Source organism: Mastacembelus armatus, chromosome 17, assembly GCF_900324485.2.
Source record: "Mastacembelus armatus chromosome 17, fMasArm1.2, whole genome shotgun sequence".
Lineage (NCBI taxonomy): Eukaryota > Metazoa > Chordata > Actinopteri > Synbranchiformes > Mastacembelidae > Mastacembelus > Mastacembelus armatus.
This window is the reverse complement of record NC_046649.1, coordinates 7,473,012-7,492,511: the sequence shown is the minus strand read 5'-3', so window position 1 is coordinate 7,492,511 and position 19,500 is coordinate 7,473,012. Positions and strand designations below refer to the sequence as shown.

The following is a 19,500-nucleotide window of genomic DNA, read 5'->3' as shown; positions in this document are numbered from 1 at the left end:
ACAGTCAGGTGGGTTTGAAAACTAATGCTAGAGTTACGGGTATTAAGGTGCAACTGTGCTTTGTTGTACTAAATGTGTGTGTTCATCTTTGGAAGTATTCAAATAATCATTACATTAGTGTACCAGAATCAAATGTTGCCACCCGTAAAGTCAAATGTTGCACAAAGCAAGGAAAAATGTTGATGACCTACTTCCTTTTTGCTGTACAAAATACCAGTAACTTTAAATTTTCCCATATAAAACAAATAGGATATTCCTACAGCGCCTCAAAGTACTTTTCTACTTATATGTTAATGCTGTACCTGGTTCTTGTAGTGTAACTACCCTGATGAGGGAGACAATCAGTGTCAAATCAGACTTTTCGGTCAGTCTGTGCTCTACATCCTGTATAGTGTTTCTTTAAAAAGCTCCAGTGATTGTCAACTTCATTTTGCCTTTTTGTATTTTGTGTGTGGCCTGATTCAAGCTTACTCAAGATGCTGCTCCTCTGGTTCCTCCTCATCATTTTCATGGCTGATTTGGTGAGCAGGACATATATCTTGTGGCTCTGCAGACTCCTCGACTGACCCTGCTGCAGCATACTCAACAGCATGAGCAAGAGGACTGTCTGCCTCTGCCACTTCAGCAGCAGGGTTGAGAGACGACACACCTATAGGTGGACTTGGGCTCTCAGACGACTCAAAGAGAGAGCTTTGTAAGCGTGTGGACTCAGTGACCAAGTGAGATGTTTCAGCCGGTGGGACGCCTGAATCACAAAATACATGAGTGGAAGTGAGAGCAGAGGTGAAGTCCACGGCTGCCTGGGAGCTCAGCTCTTGTGGTTCAGTCTGGTTGTCTGCAGTTGATGAGAGCAGCACACTGTCCTCCAGCTCCTCTGTACAACAGAAAACCACACAGTCTGGATTAACAGTTGAACCTGTACATAAAAGGTCCAGGACACTGGTATGAGTTGCTGCTCACCAACACCAGAGATTTCACTGTCCTTCTCTTCATGCATGGCCAGTGAAGTGTTGGCCATGTCTATGGACGACATCGACAAATCCAGCCTGTCTATCAGATCTGCAGCATCGGGGTTCGTCACTGCTACTTCAGAGTCTGAGAAACCTGGAAAAACAACACAAGATACATGCTGATAATGATTTTCACGCACACAGAGTGAACACAGGGCAAATGAGAGGTTGTTAGTGTCTTTAAAAACTGCTCATCTGAGCTGACCAGGATCCATGACTCTTTGGATGGGTGGAGGTAAAGGAGCTTCGTGGAGGGTGACCTGCTGCAGGTCCAACACTTCTTCACTTGGACTTGAAGGAGCCATCAAAGGCGCCTGGAAACATCGAGAAAACTTTTAGCGCTAATGTCATGACTTGGATCTCATGTAATATTATCATTAATGTGTTTGTTGAACGAAAACAAAAGCAATAGTAACACTGATGTCTGATTGTCTCTGCATTGAATACATGACATTAGACCTGCAATTAGAAATAAAACTATCCAACAGATTAGAAACAAAAAACAGATTAAATTAGTTGTTTTACAGATATATGTTAAGCACTTGGTGAGTCATTTGTCAAGCAAAAATGCTAAACATTTGCTGATCTGATCATCTGCTGCAATTTACCGTTTACTGTCACTGTGAATTGAATACCTATACCAATGTTTGGGCAAAAAAGGGCAAATTGTCTTATACTAGTGTAGCACTTTTCTACACTGAAATGCACTCAAAACACTTTTACACTATTTGTCCATTCACCCATCTGCTCACACAATCATGCACCAGCGGATCGAACCACCAACCCTTTGGTTCATGGTCGACCTCCTCTACCCCCTGACCCACAGCCGACCCCAAGACGTCTACTTGGGCTATGAGAACTTTTTAACATTTCGTAGAAGAAATTATTAATTAGGTAATTGAAAACATGACATTAATTAGTACTACATGTGATCAATAGTTGCCGTATTAATGGAAACGTACCTCTGTGAATCCATGTGTCTGCAACTGGGGGGACGGTTTCTCCTCAGGGTCAACAGTGGGTTGCTTCGCTTCGGATACATCAGGATTTGTAGGGATTCGGTGCAGGTAGCCATAACCAATGCCACAACCCAGACTAAGAGGAAACATTTTCTATGTTTTCATATTATTCCATATAATTATAGCAATCAAACGATTTGCATATTCCATGATGTATAAATAACCCTAAACAGCCTCATTTTAAAAGAACTGAATTTGTTTACACTAACAAATTCCAATAAACTTTGTACAACAGGAAACAAATTTTCAAGAAGGAATCAGGATACACCTTCATGTAGCAAAACAAAAGTGTGGAAGAAAAACTGTATGTAATTTTTGTTTTTAAATGCAGAAGTAGTGAATATTTTCTCAATTAGTCCAGAAAGTCCTAAAGAAAAAAAAGGTGTGAATTTATACAAAGTGAATTCAGTGGAGTTCTCCAGCAATCACCGTTAAATGCTTCTGTATCCATGTATTGTCACATACCTGCCTTCTCCTCCCCATGCTCCATTGGGTGTAACCACCACCTCTCTGCAGGCATCTGTTTGTGTGTTGTACACCAGCAGCTTCAGAGGTTTCCCTTCATGGGCCTCGATCAGTGAGAAGAAGTCTTCTGACTGGAGATCAGACACTCTCAATTAACCACAGATGTGCAACTTACAGATGTTTACTTACTTTATGGTGAATTCAAAATATGTTCAAACATTTAGCACAACATGTAAGACCTTAACCTCATCTATAATATTCTTACATCTTGCAACACCTGGTCTGCTCCAACGATGTAGTCACAATAAGGCTGAAGCCCTGCGAGTGCAGCAGGTGAACTGGTCTCCACATCCTAGGGTAAAGAAATTCCAGTTACAGAGCAAACGAAGTGTGAAGCTATAGTAGAAGCTCAATCAGGTCAAAGTCACATCAACAGATTTCCCTAGTTGTCGATAAAGCAGCTCACCAGGACGTGCCAGACATTCTCACTGGCTCCTTGGTAGCTGCAGAAGCGAACACTGGCACCCAGCAGGCCCTGTCCTCCCCACATGTTACTGGGCACCACCTCCAGCTCACGAACCCTTGTGGTTTTAGTGCTGTACACCTCCATCTTCACCGCTCTCTCCATGTTTGCCTTCAGGAGCTCCTTCAGCAGGTCATTTTCCTTGTTCTGGCGTAATGAATGGACTCAGAAGTCAAACATTTTATAACCAATTTTCTTGCTCTGTCACTTCAGTGTGTATCACCCAATAATCAATAAACTTACCAGTCTCTTGTTGTCCAGAGAGAGAATGAAGTCAAAGAAGGGCTGCAGTCCAGCCTTTTCTGCAGGGGAATTAGGCTGCACCTGTCAAACCCCACACAAACCATGTTTAATTCCTGCTGCTTCATCTTTACATTAACATGTACTATTAGATTATTATGTGGGATTATATTATTTGGAATAGTTCTCCCTATGCCTGCTGATCTGTCCACCTCTCACCCAGTGTGACCTGGGATTTTGGCTCCAGGTCGATTTATTTAGTTAATCAACTAATCACTTCAGCACTAATGTAACTACTGGGACTAAACTACAATGGTTCCTTTTCTGCACAACCATGAACTGAAGCTGTTCATGGGATGCTGGAGATAAATCTCTACTCAAAGTCCCTTAGGAAAATATTAACTACAGGTTTTATTCTCCTGTGTCTTTCTAACACAGAACCCAGTCGAGTACTGGACTAGCTCAGTGGATCAGGACCAATCAAAAGACTTTCAATGAGACAAGCTCCGAGCCTGAATCCAAGATCACTTCTTTAATGTAACCTGGAAGATAACCGAGCAGAGACAGACAGGATCTTAGTGCCACCTCATCAGGTTTTACCGGCGGCTGTCTGACCTAGCCCTGTTAGCACACATAAGCAGCTAGGTGCTGCTCCACACCGGCCGCTGCTAAAGCTCTTACGCCGTGTACGTGGTATCCATACGGCCCCCCTTCGGATCCTTCTGAGCTCTGCGACAGCCCCATTTCCCTCTGCAGCTTTTAAATACGAATATTTTCAGAATATAGCAGGAGTGACAGAATTATCACTGTTGACAGTCCGCGGCCATCTTGTTTGTAGTCCAAAACAGCCGGAAGTCGTTGATGTCGACCACGCTCAGCACAAAACCTTAAAACCATACTAATAAATAAATAAATAAATAAATAATGCTGGAACATTTCTGAAAATAAAATGAGATGAAACTAACACAGTAAAGAGGACATGATTGGTCTTCCTGTATATATGAATTATAATGAGCTGACATTTTTGTCAAAAAATATTTATTGACACAAAACTATTGTTTGGTAATTTATTAATTTTTTTATAGCTTCATTTTTAGTTGATCTTATTGGTCGTATCCATAGCAAAAAGAAAAAGGCTCGATTCTTTATTTTCTATATTGGGTCTTTACGGGTCCAACCGCCAATCAGTGATCAGTATGTTCACAGGAGGACCAATCATGTTCCCGCCTCTTTACTGTGTCACTTTACTGCTCTAGGACAGAAGTGCAGACAAGAGTATGAAATCTGACTTAATGAAAACTGACAAATCAGGATTATTTTTAAAAATCTTGGTAACTTGGTAAAAAGCAGATTTTTTTAAATGATCTACACCCTAAGATAGGCTGTTTATCTAATACATCTAATTAACCTCTAATTAAATTAGCATCTAATTAGAAATAATTACTAAGAATTTATCTTAGTAAGAGTAATGCCTAGACAGGCAGCAATCATGGCAGAATTTAAACATAAGACTAGAAAGTAGAGAAGAAAATGTATTTGTTTGTTTCCTCAGTTGTTAAAACCTGTTCCATGACTAACTCCACCATGCACCATGCATGTGCTTTGTGTCTGTTTTGATTTTTAAGCAATGATCTCTTTTAACCTAATTTTTCTTACATTGTTCTAAATAACAATTTACAATCTGTCTTTCATTGGACTACAGCGTTTAAATTAAAGCATGTTGTTCTCTGTTCCCAAATATCTTCAGTAAGCAATATGGCAGGGACATAAACCAAAAAACACAGCAAGCTAAAGTGAACACAGTGAGTATAAATAAGTCAGTAATAGAAGAAGAAACCCAACACAGAGACAAGGCAAGTACACACAAACCAGAACAAGAAACAGGCATGGAAAGACTAGAGCGGGCAATTCATGGACCTCAAGACATAAAACAGCTGACCACAAGGGCCAACAACAAAGTTAGTGAACCCAAGAAACAAATGCAGGAACCCAAACTAAATATAACTCTAATCAAATCACTTAACAGCACTGAAGACTAATTAGATACATGCAACGAGTGACAGACACAATGACATTTAGAGGCAAGCAAGCAACTGGTAAGCTAAAGGGGATCTTTCAGTGAGACAATGAAATCAGTGAATAAATAAACAAAAGCATCCAAAGAGTCCAAACACAAACACACACCCACACACACACAAACTGGAAACGGGAAAGGCAGATGCAAGACTGAGTTTGGTTGATTAGGATGGTGAAATAATGAAGGAGCAGGAGCTGCAATACGTCAAGCTGAGGGATAAAACAGAGCCTGAACAGAAAGTAGTGCAACAATAAAAGTTAAAAAAATATATATATTAAATATACAAAACTTTCTCTTCTTCTGTGTAAGAAGGTTGATTTTACGAAGAGATCTCCGAAATAAACTCTTTAAAAAACATTTTTTTTTAAAAATGCAATGGACTTCTGTTGTTGCATAGTTATAGTTATACCATGACTTGATGGTGCCTGTATATTAGTTTTGTGTTGTAGGTTGTGTTTTGGTGTGAAAAATCAGAAGCCCAGTCAGAATACAGAAAGAACTTTATAATTTCAATGTCACAGTATAGCAATACAGTTTATCATGTTAAACTCATCTTTTTTAGCTGTAATTCTGAGTGACCCATATGTGACATACAGTATATCTGGCAGTACCTAAAGCAGTAGCTGAACAGGAGGAGCTTTTTATGTAGTCAAATTAATATTACTGCTAGATTCATTTTATAAATAAAGAACTGATAAACCTACATCAAAGTCACAGGGAACAGTTTTTGTTGAAACAGAGGTGCTGATTCGATGCTATGGTTGTTTTGGAGAGCAGTTTGTTTATATCATTATGCTTGACGGCCAACTATATGTATATAATTAAGACAGAGTGGACACTAGAATGTATTAAAACTCATAAACATTATCTTCACTGCCGCTATTGAGCCAGTTACTTGATGTCTCCCCTGTCTTGGTCTCTACACAGAAAATGAACACTCATTGAACAACCAGTGAAATCAGTGAATAAATAAACAAAAATGTTTTATTGCATTACTCCAATACAGATATATTCTAAATGTATTGTTAAGCATATGACGGATAATCCACAAATAACCAGAATGTTTTTTAAAATAATTTATTACCTCGAGGCTGAAACCATGAGCCTGCTGACAATTTGGCCAGCAACCAGAAAAATATACTGTAAGTTTTATTGATAACAATATGGTTTTGAAATGGTACATCTGCAAGCCCTCTCATTTGTTTACTTTGTGCAGAATGCTAACTTCTAAAAATACTACACACCCTAAATCCATCACAATCCATTATTCCTGGTGCCCATGGTGTAAGAAGAATTTAAATAACATGTCAAATTATTATATATATATATTCATAAAATTACAAAAAAAACATATTAGCATATTTTCTCTGAAACAAAGGCAAATTATTTTAAGGCAATACAAAAAATATCCAGCAAGAAAAAAATATTTTATCCATCATTCTTTGAACATAGAAATATACTGACATAAAACTTTAAAGTAGTGCTCTTCACACATATATCTCTCACAGCTCTGCGTAATCTCACAAGAGTTCATTGAATCACCTATAAAAACTGATTATCAGTGACTGAAAAAACCTGCTCTGTGCCTGGTTCAGTCAGGCCAATCAGAGACTCCAGGAGGTAGGTGCTCGATTCGTACTGTGGCAAACTAACAGAGCTAAACAGCTGGAGATTGGGAAAGCTGTCTGGATGTCTGCGTCCTTTGAAAGAGCTGTGCAGTGGTCCAGTTGGGTAGTCACTGTCGAAGAACTCCAGGTCGGAGTCAGAGGACAGGCTCAGGTCCATATACCTGCATGAGGAGTAGTCCACAGTGGGCGAGGGGGTGTTGGGGAAGCCCTCGAGAGAGTCACTGTCGAAGAAGTCTCTGGCTTGGTTTGCATTCTCATCGAGACAGTCCGTCAGTGAATTCCTGCTTATATTGTCCTTGAATGTCTTAGATGTAAGTGGTCCTGTACTGTCAATAGTTGTACTGTGAGTGTCAGAGCTGCCGCTGTGCTGCACTACTGGTTCTCCAATGTGTCTCAGTTCACTGCACGTGGAGCAGTTATTATTTTCCGAGTCAGAAATACTCAGGGAATGAGATGACCCTCCTTCAGCTTCAGGAAGGCTCTGATTCCCAGTGAGGCACTGTCCTGAATCAGAGTCAGAGCAAGAGTCAGAGCAGGAGGATTCAGTCATGTCACTGCTACAGCTGTTCTCCTCCACTGCCAACCGCTCCGGGATGAAATGAAAGGAAGGGGAGGTGGGCATGGTGAGAGAAAGGCAGTCTTCCTCCACGGTGAACCCAAAGGGGCAGCTCTTGTCCTGCACATTCTCAACCGTATCAACCTCATCTTGGTCTTCATATTGTACAAGGTCCTCTGGAAGTCCTGTCTGGTCCTCATTCTGCATCTGTCTCTCCAGTCCAAGTCTCATGAGAGTGTGCATGTAATGGGTTTGCACACGTCTGGAGTCAAACTCAATGCGCCCATGAGTGTTTCCACATGAGTCCTTAGTGCAACCGCATGGGAAGTTAAAGCGGTCCATCTGTGTGTCAAAGAAAGCACAAGGAGAAGATGAATCTGGTGTCTTCATTTTAATTCATTCATTGATTCATCCATCATCTATACCCGCTTATTCCTTAACCAGGGTCACACGGATCTGCTGGAGCCTATCCCAGCTCTCTCTGGGTGAAAGGCAGGGGTACACCCTGGACAGGTCACCAGTCCATCACAGGACTGTGCCTTCATTTTCTACAGCTTTTTCTCTTTCTCTCTTTTCTAAAAACAACATCCTGATTGGACACTTATTACAGAAAAAATAATGGCATCCACCCAGACCATCCTGGTCAAATGTATTTCGCGTCTGGGCATATAACTTTATAATACCATCCCCTAAGCACCAAACTTTCCCTTCTCCATTAAACAAGTGAAAGATATATATACAGTATAAAATGCCCACCAGCCACAGTTTTGCATTGAAATGTATGCAGATGTACAGATTTAGTAAGAAGTAAAGCATCAAACCCACTGACAATGGTAAATGTGCCTCATAATGGGCAGCATTTATTGTACTCTATTGAGCAGTGCATTCCAGACTGCAGTAATTATGTGTATGAGTAAGAGTCATACCTGGCACTTGATGCCTGCCAGGCTGCACGCGCAGGTCTCTGGCTCACAAAAGCCTTGGCAGTCACATCCACAGGCCTCTCTGGAGAGTCGCAGGGCATGAAGCTGCCTCTTCTCCTCCCTGTCAATGCGCTTCACCCCAGCTGCCTGGAGGAGCACCTGCCGTTGTTTGGAGGAGTACGGCAGAAGGACGCCTCCATCCTCAAGTTCAGAATCACTGAAGTCGATATCAGTGTCTTTCTCCACTGTGAGCCTGTTTGCGTCCTGCTTGTCAGCAGCCCCATGGGTGACCAACTGAAGTCAAAACAACACATAAAGTTAAGAAGACTGTTGTATACACAACCGATGCAATGAAGAAATCAAATACACCTACTTTGTGTTTGAGAGCCCTGAGCCTCTCTTCTCTGAGTCTTTCTTGGACCCTATGTCTACGCCTGTGCCGTCGTTCCAGTGTGTGCTCTGCCATGGTGTACGTCTGCAGGGCACTGTGTTTCTGCACCATGCCAAGGGTGGCGCCTCCATGGCTGGGCACACTGGTGAAGCCCTGGCAACGTGGGAAACTGAACACTGTCACCTGGTCAAAGCGCACGCTGCTCTGTGCGCCTCCAAGCTTGGGCCTCTTTAGGATGGACCGAACTGAATGGATGAGAATAAGACACAGATAACGTCAAAATAAGTAACTAGCTTTGAGGTGATCATTGGGTGCATATATACATATATACTGTCAGATCATTAGCCTGTCTGTGCGTCATACCTAACTGATCGAAAATTCTTTCTGATTTTTTAATCCTATTTTTAGGACTAGGAGCAAAAGCTTTTTATCAACTTTCTGAACCTCAGAAATGACTTCTGACTTGGACACTGGATATTCAGGAGACTCTGTTTCTGTTAAATTAATAACATGTAAAAGATCTGCAAATTTATTTATTCATTTCAAATTATCAGCAGGAGGGGCTTTAATATTATAGAGATATTTTCATACTAGTATGGTTTATCTCCTAATACCTGGTGTTATTTTCTGCATTTCAGTAAACACTGTGCTCTAAATGTTTTCCTCTATGCTGAAAGTTGGTGTGGAAACTTTCAGCAGTAACTCTCTAGTGTCGCACTCAGGAACTGTGGAATTAGTGTAATTGTAGTCCTAAATTTACTTTCAGCATCATTTCTACAAGTGGTTCCTTCGTGATAAATAAAGGCCCTGAAGTCTGACACAGCCATTGTGTCCTGCAGGTCTCTGAGTGGCCACTAGGTGACACACTACTGGTGCCTCATCACACAACAGTGGCTCACTCAGTAGCTGAACGTGCTGTACATGTGAAGAGGAAATGCCAAGAAATGGTTCTATTGGACAGAACAACAACAGAACTAGGGTCTAGCCATTGTTCTTGTTATCATACTGTAATTACAGTCTTTCTCCTAGTTAGTTCTTCAGTTTCTATCCAATTACTTTGTTTGGTTTAACTGTTTGGCTTCAACATTTGATTGACCTTTTCATATAACTGAGGATGAACTCTAGTTCCAAAAGTCAGCAAACAGAGACAAGCTGACCAAGCTGGTCTCAGCTGCTCTGTCTGAAAAGCTCCACACTGGGGCACTGTTTGCATCAGCTGTGAGGCTTTGTAACAGACACTATAAAACACAAACACAAGGGTTCAGTGTGTATAAACATACCTGCGGATTATTTGGTAATTGCAAGCCCCGTGTGCAGCTTGCTGATAGCTGAATAGGCTTATTTGATATAACTTCTTTAAAGTGATCTTACTATTCAAATTGATTTTACGCTGCACTATTGCTCAGGCAAATGATCTTCTACCCAACCGGACAGACAGTCCCAAGGCGAGTTGTTCTTGCATTATCAAGAATGGCCCTAAGGTTAGCGTTTTCAAATCAGCAAGTCATGACAGTGCTGCTGCAGGGCGATAAGAGACACTCCTATAAAACCCTGCAGATAAGGAAGAGCTTTGCATTATTTGAAAGAGGAAAGTAAGAAAACAGTGGTTGCTTTTTAGGAGACCTACTGGGTAAACTGGTGGGCGAAGAGGGGCTGCGAGGGATGAAATCCTGGTTGTCAGAGGAGCTGCTATCCCCGTCGGACTCCCACTCTGTGGAGGCAGGGGAGGACAGGGAGGAGGGAGAAGAGGAGGAGAAGTAGCAGGGATCAACCTCCGCAAACTTCCTCTTAAGGATGACTCTCATTGTTTGGCTGTGGTGGCTCGTATACATTCTGAGTGAACACAGAGACACAAGGACACTGGTTTAAAAATTTATCGTACCGCGGTAATAAATGCACAGATCAATACTCTTAGATGCAAACAGCAAATCATACTTTCTGCAGCTTTCTCTAAAGAGCAGCATTCACTTCATCCTCCCTAACCCAGGAAGATAAAATAAGACATGAAGCCAATCAAGCAAGAGAAAAGAAGTTCAGTTACACAGGAACAGTTTTCACTTTTGTTTGAGGAACTCAATGTACACACTCAAATAAATCATGTCTTGAAAATCCCAACTGGAGGAATAATGGACGTTTCGTTTTAAAAGCTGCAGCTCTGCTGGTTGAGCCGGTTTCAGGCCATGAGTTTGTTTAGGCTAATTATATCTTGATAGTGATTATCCTACAAGCTGATGTTTTATAAGTGTGAAAACATGGACTGAAATCCAACTTTACCCTACAATCAGCTGAGCAGTCAAGAGAGGAAAAAATAAAATAGAATTTAAAAAAAATCAACAGCTCCTTTTCTTTTCCCCACAGAGTAATTAACATTCCAATGATTCCTCAAGTTTTTTGTGAAGAATACGTGGAAACGGACTGTACGCTAAGAGCTGGGGGGTTGTATTGGTTCAAGTGGCTGCTATTTTTGTATGTGAACATGGAAAGTACATCCAAACATGAGTTATTTCAGCATTACAAACCTTAGCAGGACATTTCAAAGCAACTGAGTGAAAACGAAAGCTTAAGCATGAATACAAGAATTTTTTTTTTTTTTTTTTTTTTTTAAATCAGAGATGCTCTCCCAAATATTTGCTTGATTAACTCCCTTAAAATGTCAGGAGACCATAAAGATGTATATTACAGTTTTCTTAGAGTTGACATATTAAATACAAAACAGGCAGGTATTTCTTTAATATTACAGAAGTCAAGGGAAAACAGCAAGATTTGACACTTGGAAAGCTGTTTTTTTTCCCCTTTAAAATATTTAAATGACTAATTGAGCATTAAAATGGTTTATTTTGATTAATTTTCTGCTGACTGACTAATTGACAGAGTAAATATGTTCCTATAAGTTGCTATGGATACTGTATTTGTAGTAATGATAAAAAAAAAAAAACAAAGTCAAATGTGTCTGAACCTATTCTTAAAAGTCTGGAAACTGAATAACCACAGTATAACTTGCACTCTCCTTTTCCAACAATCACAAACCTTTGACCTGAGGATGCTGTAAACTACGCTGTGATCCAGGAGCTAACAGTAACACAAGCAGCAGAGCAGGATTCAGAATGACTTCCCCTCCAGTCCCGGAGTGAAGGGTAGGCTATGTTCAACGTAACATGAGCCACTGAAAACAGTACAGCATGTGTGCTAAACAGTGGCATTCCTTCTGCTTTGCTTCTGGTCTGAAAAACACTATGCAAACCACTGGCATCCCTGGTGTGCACCAACACGCTGGACTGTGTCGCTGCCCTGCACTAATACAGCCACAAGATAAGGGGATTCTGACTGTCTTTATTATGGAAATACTTAAACACAAAAACAGTGAGCGTGTGTGCGTTCATGCGTGTGTGTGCTCAGAGTGAGTAACTTCCTGGATCCATCAGCAAATAAGAGGTGAAACTAGAGACAGCTAATTGTGCCATTTCATGGTTTACCTCTGCTAGAGAGAGTTGGGTGCAAAGGGATTTATCTGTGCTGAGAACACATCTGCATGGATGATCACTGTCCCTAAAACTACAAGGACAGTGTGTCTAATTAAAGCTGCATTACAGTATCACCACAGCCTGCTCTTGTCCCAGTTATATGACATTTATTAGATTTTATATCTGACAGAGAAGTGGGATCCACTGAGACCACATCAATAATTTAAAGGTTCAACAGCAGCCGTGCACGAGCGCGTTCACGTGTGAAGCGGGGTGGGGGGCGGGGGTTATAATATATTAATGTCCTAAAGTAGTTAAGAATAAGCTTCTTTATAGTGACATTACTGGGGGGGGGGCACTGCCACTTCGCACATTATGTTCCCAGTAATGTCACCCCCTAACGTTACAGGAATGTCACACCACGGTTTCATCGGAGGCCCTTCCTGTTCGCCATAATAACAGTCATTAGGCAGCTGACCTCTTCACCGCAGGCGGAGACACACGGCGATCATGTCAGCTACAATGGCCACACTGTCCGCCCCCAGCCCTTTCTTCACCGAGCCATTTAAACTTCCTCTGCTGCCTCAGCCCAGGCCAGCACACACTCGCGTGAAGTTTGTCTTCACCTCAGGAGGCTGCCAACTTTATCAGTGTTCAAATGGAATATGTACAAATAACTATAGAAGTGTTGTTACAATTGGTTAGGTGACCCCTGATAAGCGCCGACCATAAAACCAAGTGATAATCATAAGGACACTACATAAACTAATTACAGACACATTATAGTCCCCATGGGACCAGAACGGCGACTTCGCGTTAGTTACTCACCACGAAGTAAAAGTCAGCATAACAGCGGTGAAGGCTGAGACTGACGCGAAGTTATGGGTCCTGTCCGCGGTCCAAGCAGCTGAGCATTGTGTCCCTGGGTGTTTATGTGCAGCTACACAGTAGTGCCAGTGTGAACATGCGAGGGCAGGCTGGGAGCCTCCAAAGACACCGCGTCCAGCCGCAAGATGATTCACCCCCTCACACCTTCCAGCAGGTTTCAAGTGGCAGGACAGCTCGCTTTTTCTTGGAGTATCCATGTAAGACAGGCCACACACGGGCTGTTAGTGTATCTGGTACGTGACGTGACACATTATGAGACCACAACAATGTTTTAATTGATTCAAACACAACACAACGTCCTCGTTAAACCCAGCTAAATTACCGTCTCAACGCTGTTAGGCGTGAAATCAGTCGAGCTCTGGGCAAAGCGAAACAACCAAACCCGAACATGAACTAGCTCTAAAAAAACAAGCCTTTATCAACTTTATATCTCATTTTAAACAGGTTTATATAGGCCAAATCTTCTTCTTGGCTGTCCAATCGCAGCAAGGCTGCCCGACGAAAGCCGGAAGTACCAATTAGCGTCGCCTCTCGCCTCAGGTGCTTCGTCTCTGCGGCTCCCCGGCTGTATTGACGCAGACGGTGACACAGTCAGAGGCGGGAGGCGCTCAGGACTGATGCTGCTACCCACAGATTCCTGTCTGTTGTGTTCACACTGCTTTGTTACAAACGGTGATATGTGCCAGATAAAAAGCATTTAAACCTCCGTGCAGGGATTATTATCAGAATGAAATCAGACACCTTTATAAATGAGTTACGCCACATGTACTCATAGTTTATGTTTATTTCTGAGGAGCACGCAGCATTTCCTTTAGTATTTTTATCATTAAAACCCTAATTGAATAAATATTCAGTTAACTCTCTGTGAAGTAATCATGATGGCATTTATTTGTTTCCATAAACACTGGTCTTTGTGTTGGTGGAAATTGCCTTCGAGCCTGATATAAAAACTGATCAGACCTCTAGTAAAGGTGACACCTACCCTTGGTATTCATCTTACATTGCTCTGAGTCATTGTTCTTCTCTATGAAAGTGTTTTTATTCTGACACTCCTAAACTCCCTAAAATGTAGAGGAGCTGTAGATGGGCAGGATTAAGGATTTGGGTGTAAAGCCTCTGCCTCTCTCACTCCAATGACGAATCCTCCTGCGTGCTTACTCTGTTTCTTCTAAACAGATGTTGGCATTAATTTGAAGTTTATTGAGCCACAAATATGTAGATTTTCATTTTAAGCAGCAAGAAAACCACCGAGTGACAAAAATTAAAGCAGCTGGACTAACACTCCATTGTCTCTGCTTTTAAAGATAATCATAGGCTATTCTCTGTCCCCAACCGTGAGGAAAATGAAGCTCAGCACTCAGACACAAAGAGTGTCAGTTTAACAGATGGACAGACAGATGAATGGAAAGACGGACCAAAATACTCCTGAGCTTGAGCTTTGAACCTCCTGTTGATGTACATCCCTGCTTCAGTTTGAAGACTTAAACAACTGCACTGAAACCTACAAACCTCTGGGTCCAAACACGATGTTCGTCCCAGGCTTGGCACACAGTGGAAGTGTGTTATGATAGTCTGACCCACTTTGGCTGGGATCACTTTAGTACATATGTGTTTCTAGTCCACTGACCTGTGTTGGTAGTAAACACCAGGGAGTGTGTGCAGCAGAAAAGGGAAGCACCACTAATGTAGTGAAACAGCATATAAATAAAAATGATAGTCTTTTATTTAATTCTCTGCACATGAGTGTAATGATCCTTATTAAAGTATCTGATGTGAGGTAGATTTTGCAATCACATCCAGTGCATCTAGTTCGTGTATCCTCTCTGAGATATTGGTGTGACTTACTCATGATCAAAGTGCTACATGAGGCTTCACGGCTATATATAGCACAATCACACTGTGTGGACAAAAATACATTTGCACGTTGCAGTCGGAGTTTCCTGTTCCTTCTGCTGGTTGTTACCATGCACAGTGTGAGTTTGGTTGCGTGTGGTGTGGTGGCGTGTGTCAGGCTGGTCCAGACTGTTCCAGCACACAGAAAGAGAGATGAGTCATGGAAGAAAATTCATATTTCACTTGAACAGCACTATAATTACCATTTTTAGTGTAGTGTGTGCAAAAAGACACAGTAATTCTGGCTCAGTTAACTATTTATTTACTTTGACAAGGCATCAGAAACCTAACTGACCCAGATTTGTTAACTGATTTCTCAAAATTTCAGATTTACTGCCATTTAACAATGAAGAAGTGATGCATTGTGCCACAGGAGGTTCAACATTTCAGACATGCCTTCTACTCTCTACATTGTGATCCACTGATTTTCTGTGTCTGACAGATGATCCTGTGTCAAATCTGCTCACAGTCAGAGAACAGTGAGAGTAAACCACTACTGCGCTGTCAGTCCAGAGTCCATGTTACATAACCTATAGTTAACCTACATTCTGGGGGCCTCTCAGGTTGCTGCTGCTGGCTCTTGTGGCCCCATTTTCTCACTGAAGTTGTGCCAGCGATGACCCACATACAGCAGTATACTGAAAGAGTTTGATAAAGCTTCAGGCATGTGAATCTGTGCCCCAGTTCCTCTTTCTATCTTGTGGATTTTGTCTCAGGGATTTACCCCCTTTTAAAGAGCACTCTCCATTTTCCTGTGCACAGCAGAAGTATCAGGTTGGAGTGCACGTTGTTGCTTTCCAGCCAGGTAATAAATGTAAGGTGCCATCTGAAGCCACGTGCTGCCGGGAGATTTTGTTTTCCTGATAAATTCTTCCTTGACAACAGAATCAGATGTATTAATAGCAGCACTGGAATAAGCACAGATGAGAAACTACAGGTAGTAGTACCACAGTGTAAATATGTGCTTATGCAAACATTTATGTAAGTAAAACTACAAAAGTAACATCAAAATATACTCCCAGTATCCAGAGGAAAGAGTAGTCATTGTGACAATATTATTGGATTGAAGTAATTAATGCATTGATGTGTACATCACTGCAGTGATTCAATTTCAGTTTACTGCTGTACAACATATGAATTTCCCCATGGGGATCATATGCTACCTTAACAATTAATTACCAGATTGTACTTTAGCAGTTGATTATATTTTGTTTTTTAATCAGAATCTGCAAGTTACTCAAGTTACAAAGTAATGCAATGAAGTAGAAGTATCAGACAATGGAAATACTCAAGTAAAGTACAAGTACCTCAGGACTGTACATACTGTATATAGTACTTGAGTAATTGTACTTAAGTGCTTTCAAGCATAGAGGCACAAACAGATCTCAGTGAAATAATTCAGCTAAACATGAGTCACTCCTTCATGATTTTGTGAAATGGAGAGCATACTCCAACTTGGTCTCTCCCTCTCTTTGTCTCCCTGGATCTTTATTGTTTTACTCCACAGCTCCTCTTGTTGAAATGTCACATGTACACATGAGTTGGCTGTTACCTAGCCTCTGATGTCATATTTTGACAGTCATCACCATGGTCGCAGGGCAAATACAGCCCACCAGAATCTATTTTAAAGGACTGGAAAAATAGTGAATCATCATGTTTGCCTTTAGCTGGACTACCATCATCATCATCGTCAACATCTTTGCCATCGTCATTTTTATGTTTTCCTGCCTATTATTGTTTTATTCATTGTCTGATGTCTATTCCACTCATCTTATTAGATTTTGGATTGACAGTGTGTGGTGACACTGGCACATAGCAAACATGTTAGAGGCACAGAAGCTCAGGGAGGAACAGAGGTGCTTGGAAAGGTCAGTTTGAAAAAGAGCTATATATACCCTTCTCCCATCCACCCCCACCCTCGAAATTTTCTTCAGAATTTGGTCAGATCTGTAGTGTGTACCAATGTATCCAAATCCCCTGACATCTACTGTTTTTACATTACGGGTTAATCTTTTACACTCCTACCCAGCTACTATCACATCTGCTAAGTTCCATCCATTTCAAACCAGTGAGAAGAGCAGCTACAACTGTGCAGACATAAATGTTGCAAAATATCTACAGGCTGAAGAAGGCTGTGTATTCATAGTAACAGGATCACAGTCAACTGTGTGGCAATCTTCTTTCAAAGAAATACCAATCTCAAGACATCTTAAGCTGTGTGTTAACTGTCATCCTTTTGTGTGTACAGTGGCATCAGTTCAGGGAGGCGGGGGGTGGACCAGAGAACTTCCTGTAAAATCCTCACAGCAGGTCCTGGCACTGGCCCAAGTTTGCAGCTGCCCCAGGGTAATATCACATTTTTGTAGCAGAGTGAGCTCTCTTGACAGCTTGTAGGTTGAAAAATGGATTGAGTGATGAAAGGAATTTATGTTGTATATGTGAGAAACCTGAAGACACACTGATAATTCAAATGCTTCCACTTAAGAGCCTTGTGATTGCTGGAAACAGTAAGACTTCAAAGCTCCTGCAGTCATAATATTTTAATTTTTCCAAAAATTCTGTTTTCTGTGTTCCTTAAACTCTGCTGGGGATTCAGGGTAAGATGGGGGGGGGAGACGTAATGTAAGAGCACTCCACAGCACCACACTGTGATGTCATGTGTTTTCCAGTTTTTTTTTTGTGTGTGTGTGTTTGCATAAAGGACATTTGTATATTCATATATATATGTATATAAATATATGTGTGTGTGTGTGTGTGTGTGTGTGTGGTAAAACATCCTCCATGTATTATCACATATACAGCTGCAGCCCAGAGTACAAACTAGGTTACACAACAACAGTTTTCAACTGAAGTGATCTTATCTGTCGCTGCATGTGAGCAGCACAAGCTGCAACGGCAAAGCAGCTGTGTGATTGGGTTTGACATTCCCCCGTCAACAATGAGCCTCTTGTCAACATGAGCCAGAGAACTGTGGTGACCTTTCTTACAAACATACAAACTGCTCTGTATGATGCAGTGTGGACCCAGAAGTTATTTTCCCTGAAGGAACATAGTAAAATACATCGCTGGGTGGATATGTATATTTCCTTTATGTCTGTTTCATTATGCATTCACTATTACCAATTTAAAGTTGTGTGAGTGTGCATGAAGTGTGTGTTCCTGCTCTTATTGTGCCGCTGATTGCGTCTGGCTGTCAGCCCTGCAGTGGGAGCTCCTGTGCTCTCTTGAGTTCCAGCACAGTGCATTCTGCTGTTAGTGTTGGCTGTCACATGTGGCTCCATGTGAGGCTTTCACAGGAGCACGCAGCAGCAGCAGCAGCAGGAAGGAGACCTGCTCTTTTCTCAGCTGTTCAGGCCAGTACTGATTGTTCTGTGAAGCTGTGTGGGTGAGACAGTCTGACTCCCTTCTCCCTCCCCTACACACTTTACTGACTGCCCCTCTCTTCTTCCACTGCAGCTGGCAAAACACATGCATTTAACGCTGATAACACAACTGTTAGACATAGGATGATTTAACATTTATCACTGATATCTGAACCTGACAATGTTAAATATGGTGATACCTAAGCGCAATAGATGTGTGTGAATAAACACATCCATCTTTTAGTACTGCAAATAGCTGCCATATATACATTTGTGCTCACTTGCACATAGTAAAGTATAGCAACAAATGTAAATGTGCTAGCAGTTCTGATGCTTTGTTTTTGGAGCTGGGGTGAAGTGTGTTGCTCTGGCTCCATCTCCTGGCTGTTAAAATGTTCTTGAGGAAAAAAAAAATCTAAGCTTTTCTAAATGAGGCAATGAGTGAACCATTTTTCCACTGGAGGCCGACATGGTAATAGTTCATGAGAAGCAATGCGACCACATTAAAGAAGTATTATCTGTGTCACTGAATGGTGTCAGTGTGATTTTCATTAAGAATTTCAATGGGTTTTTAAGAAAAGGTGAAAGTGGTGAAGTCTTTAGCAAAATGCAGCATATATAAAGTCTGACAATAATAATACAAATTGACACGATCATATTTCAGAGCACAATAAACAGGCCGGCACATCAGTATTTTGGGACAAAGCAGAGCTCTATCAACTAAAACACTGGGTCTCAAACCAGCCTTTTATTTTATTATCAATTTAATATCTTTAGTTGACAGATTGTGGATCTAGTAAATTTTAATGAAGTTAATGATTACCCCACATTTCCTGAGATCAGGAAAAATAAAATATAAGGATCCCTACGATCCTATTGGTGTATGAACTTTGTGTGTCAAAACTGTAACCTCACTGTTTTAACACCAGCAGACTAATCATTAATACAGCGACTACAGAAGGCATGTGAGATGCCGCTGCTCTGAGGCTTGGTATGAGCAGCTATGCCAGGCATTTTAAACACCAACATCTGAGTGGACCAGCTGTCGCAGTACACACAGGTCT

General features: G+C 41.4%; 2 protein-coding genes across 3 annotated transcripts; both read right to left on the bottom strand.

Annotated features, from left to right (window-relative positions):
- Positions 1–283: 283 nt before the first annotated feature.
- gorasp1a (golgi reassembly stacking protein 1a) lies at positions 284–4,094 on the bottom strand. The gene is made up of 9 exons (XM_026313445.2): positions 3,939–4,094; positions 3,261–3,341; positions 2,961–3,164; positions 2,760–2,846; positions 2,495–2,625; positions 1,973–2,105; positions 1,216–1,324; positions 961–1,104; positions 284–874 (listed from the first exon to the last, which is right to left on the bottom strand). Exons 1-9 carry the CDS (start codon positions 3,999–4,001, stop codon positions 468–470), a joined length of 1,359 nt encoding a protein of 452 aa, XP_026169230.1. The 5' UTR covers positions 4,002–4,094; the 3' UTR covers positions 284–467.
- Positions 4,095–6,287: 2,193 nt separating this feature from the next.
- LOC113134780 (cysteine/serine-rich nuclear protein 1-like) lies at positions 6,288–13,269 on the bottom strand. Of its 2 annotated transcripts, XM_026314292.2 has the most exons (6): positions 13,122–13,242; positions 10,768–10,815; positions 10,460–10,665; positions 8,815–9,077; positions 8,445–8,735; positions 6,288–7,860 (listed from the first exon to the last, which is right to left on the bottom strand). In XM_026314292.2, the coding sequence occupies exons 2-6, from the start codon at positions 10,794–10,796 to the stop codon at positions 6,877–6,879; spliced, it is 1,773 nt and encodes a 590-aa protein (XP_026170077.1). In that variant the 5' UTR covers positions 10,797–10,815; positions 13,122–13,242; the 3' UTR covers positions 6,288–6,876. The 2 variants fall into 2 exon arrangements, with proteins under 2 accessions (XP_026170077.1, XP_026170078.1); XM_026314293.1 differs by lacking the exon at positions 10,768–10,815 and having other exon boundaries at positions 13,122–13,269.
- Positions 13,270–19,500: the final 6,231 nt, after the last annotated feature.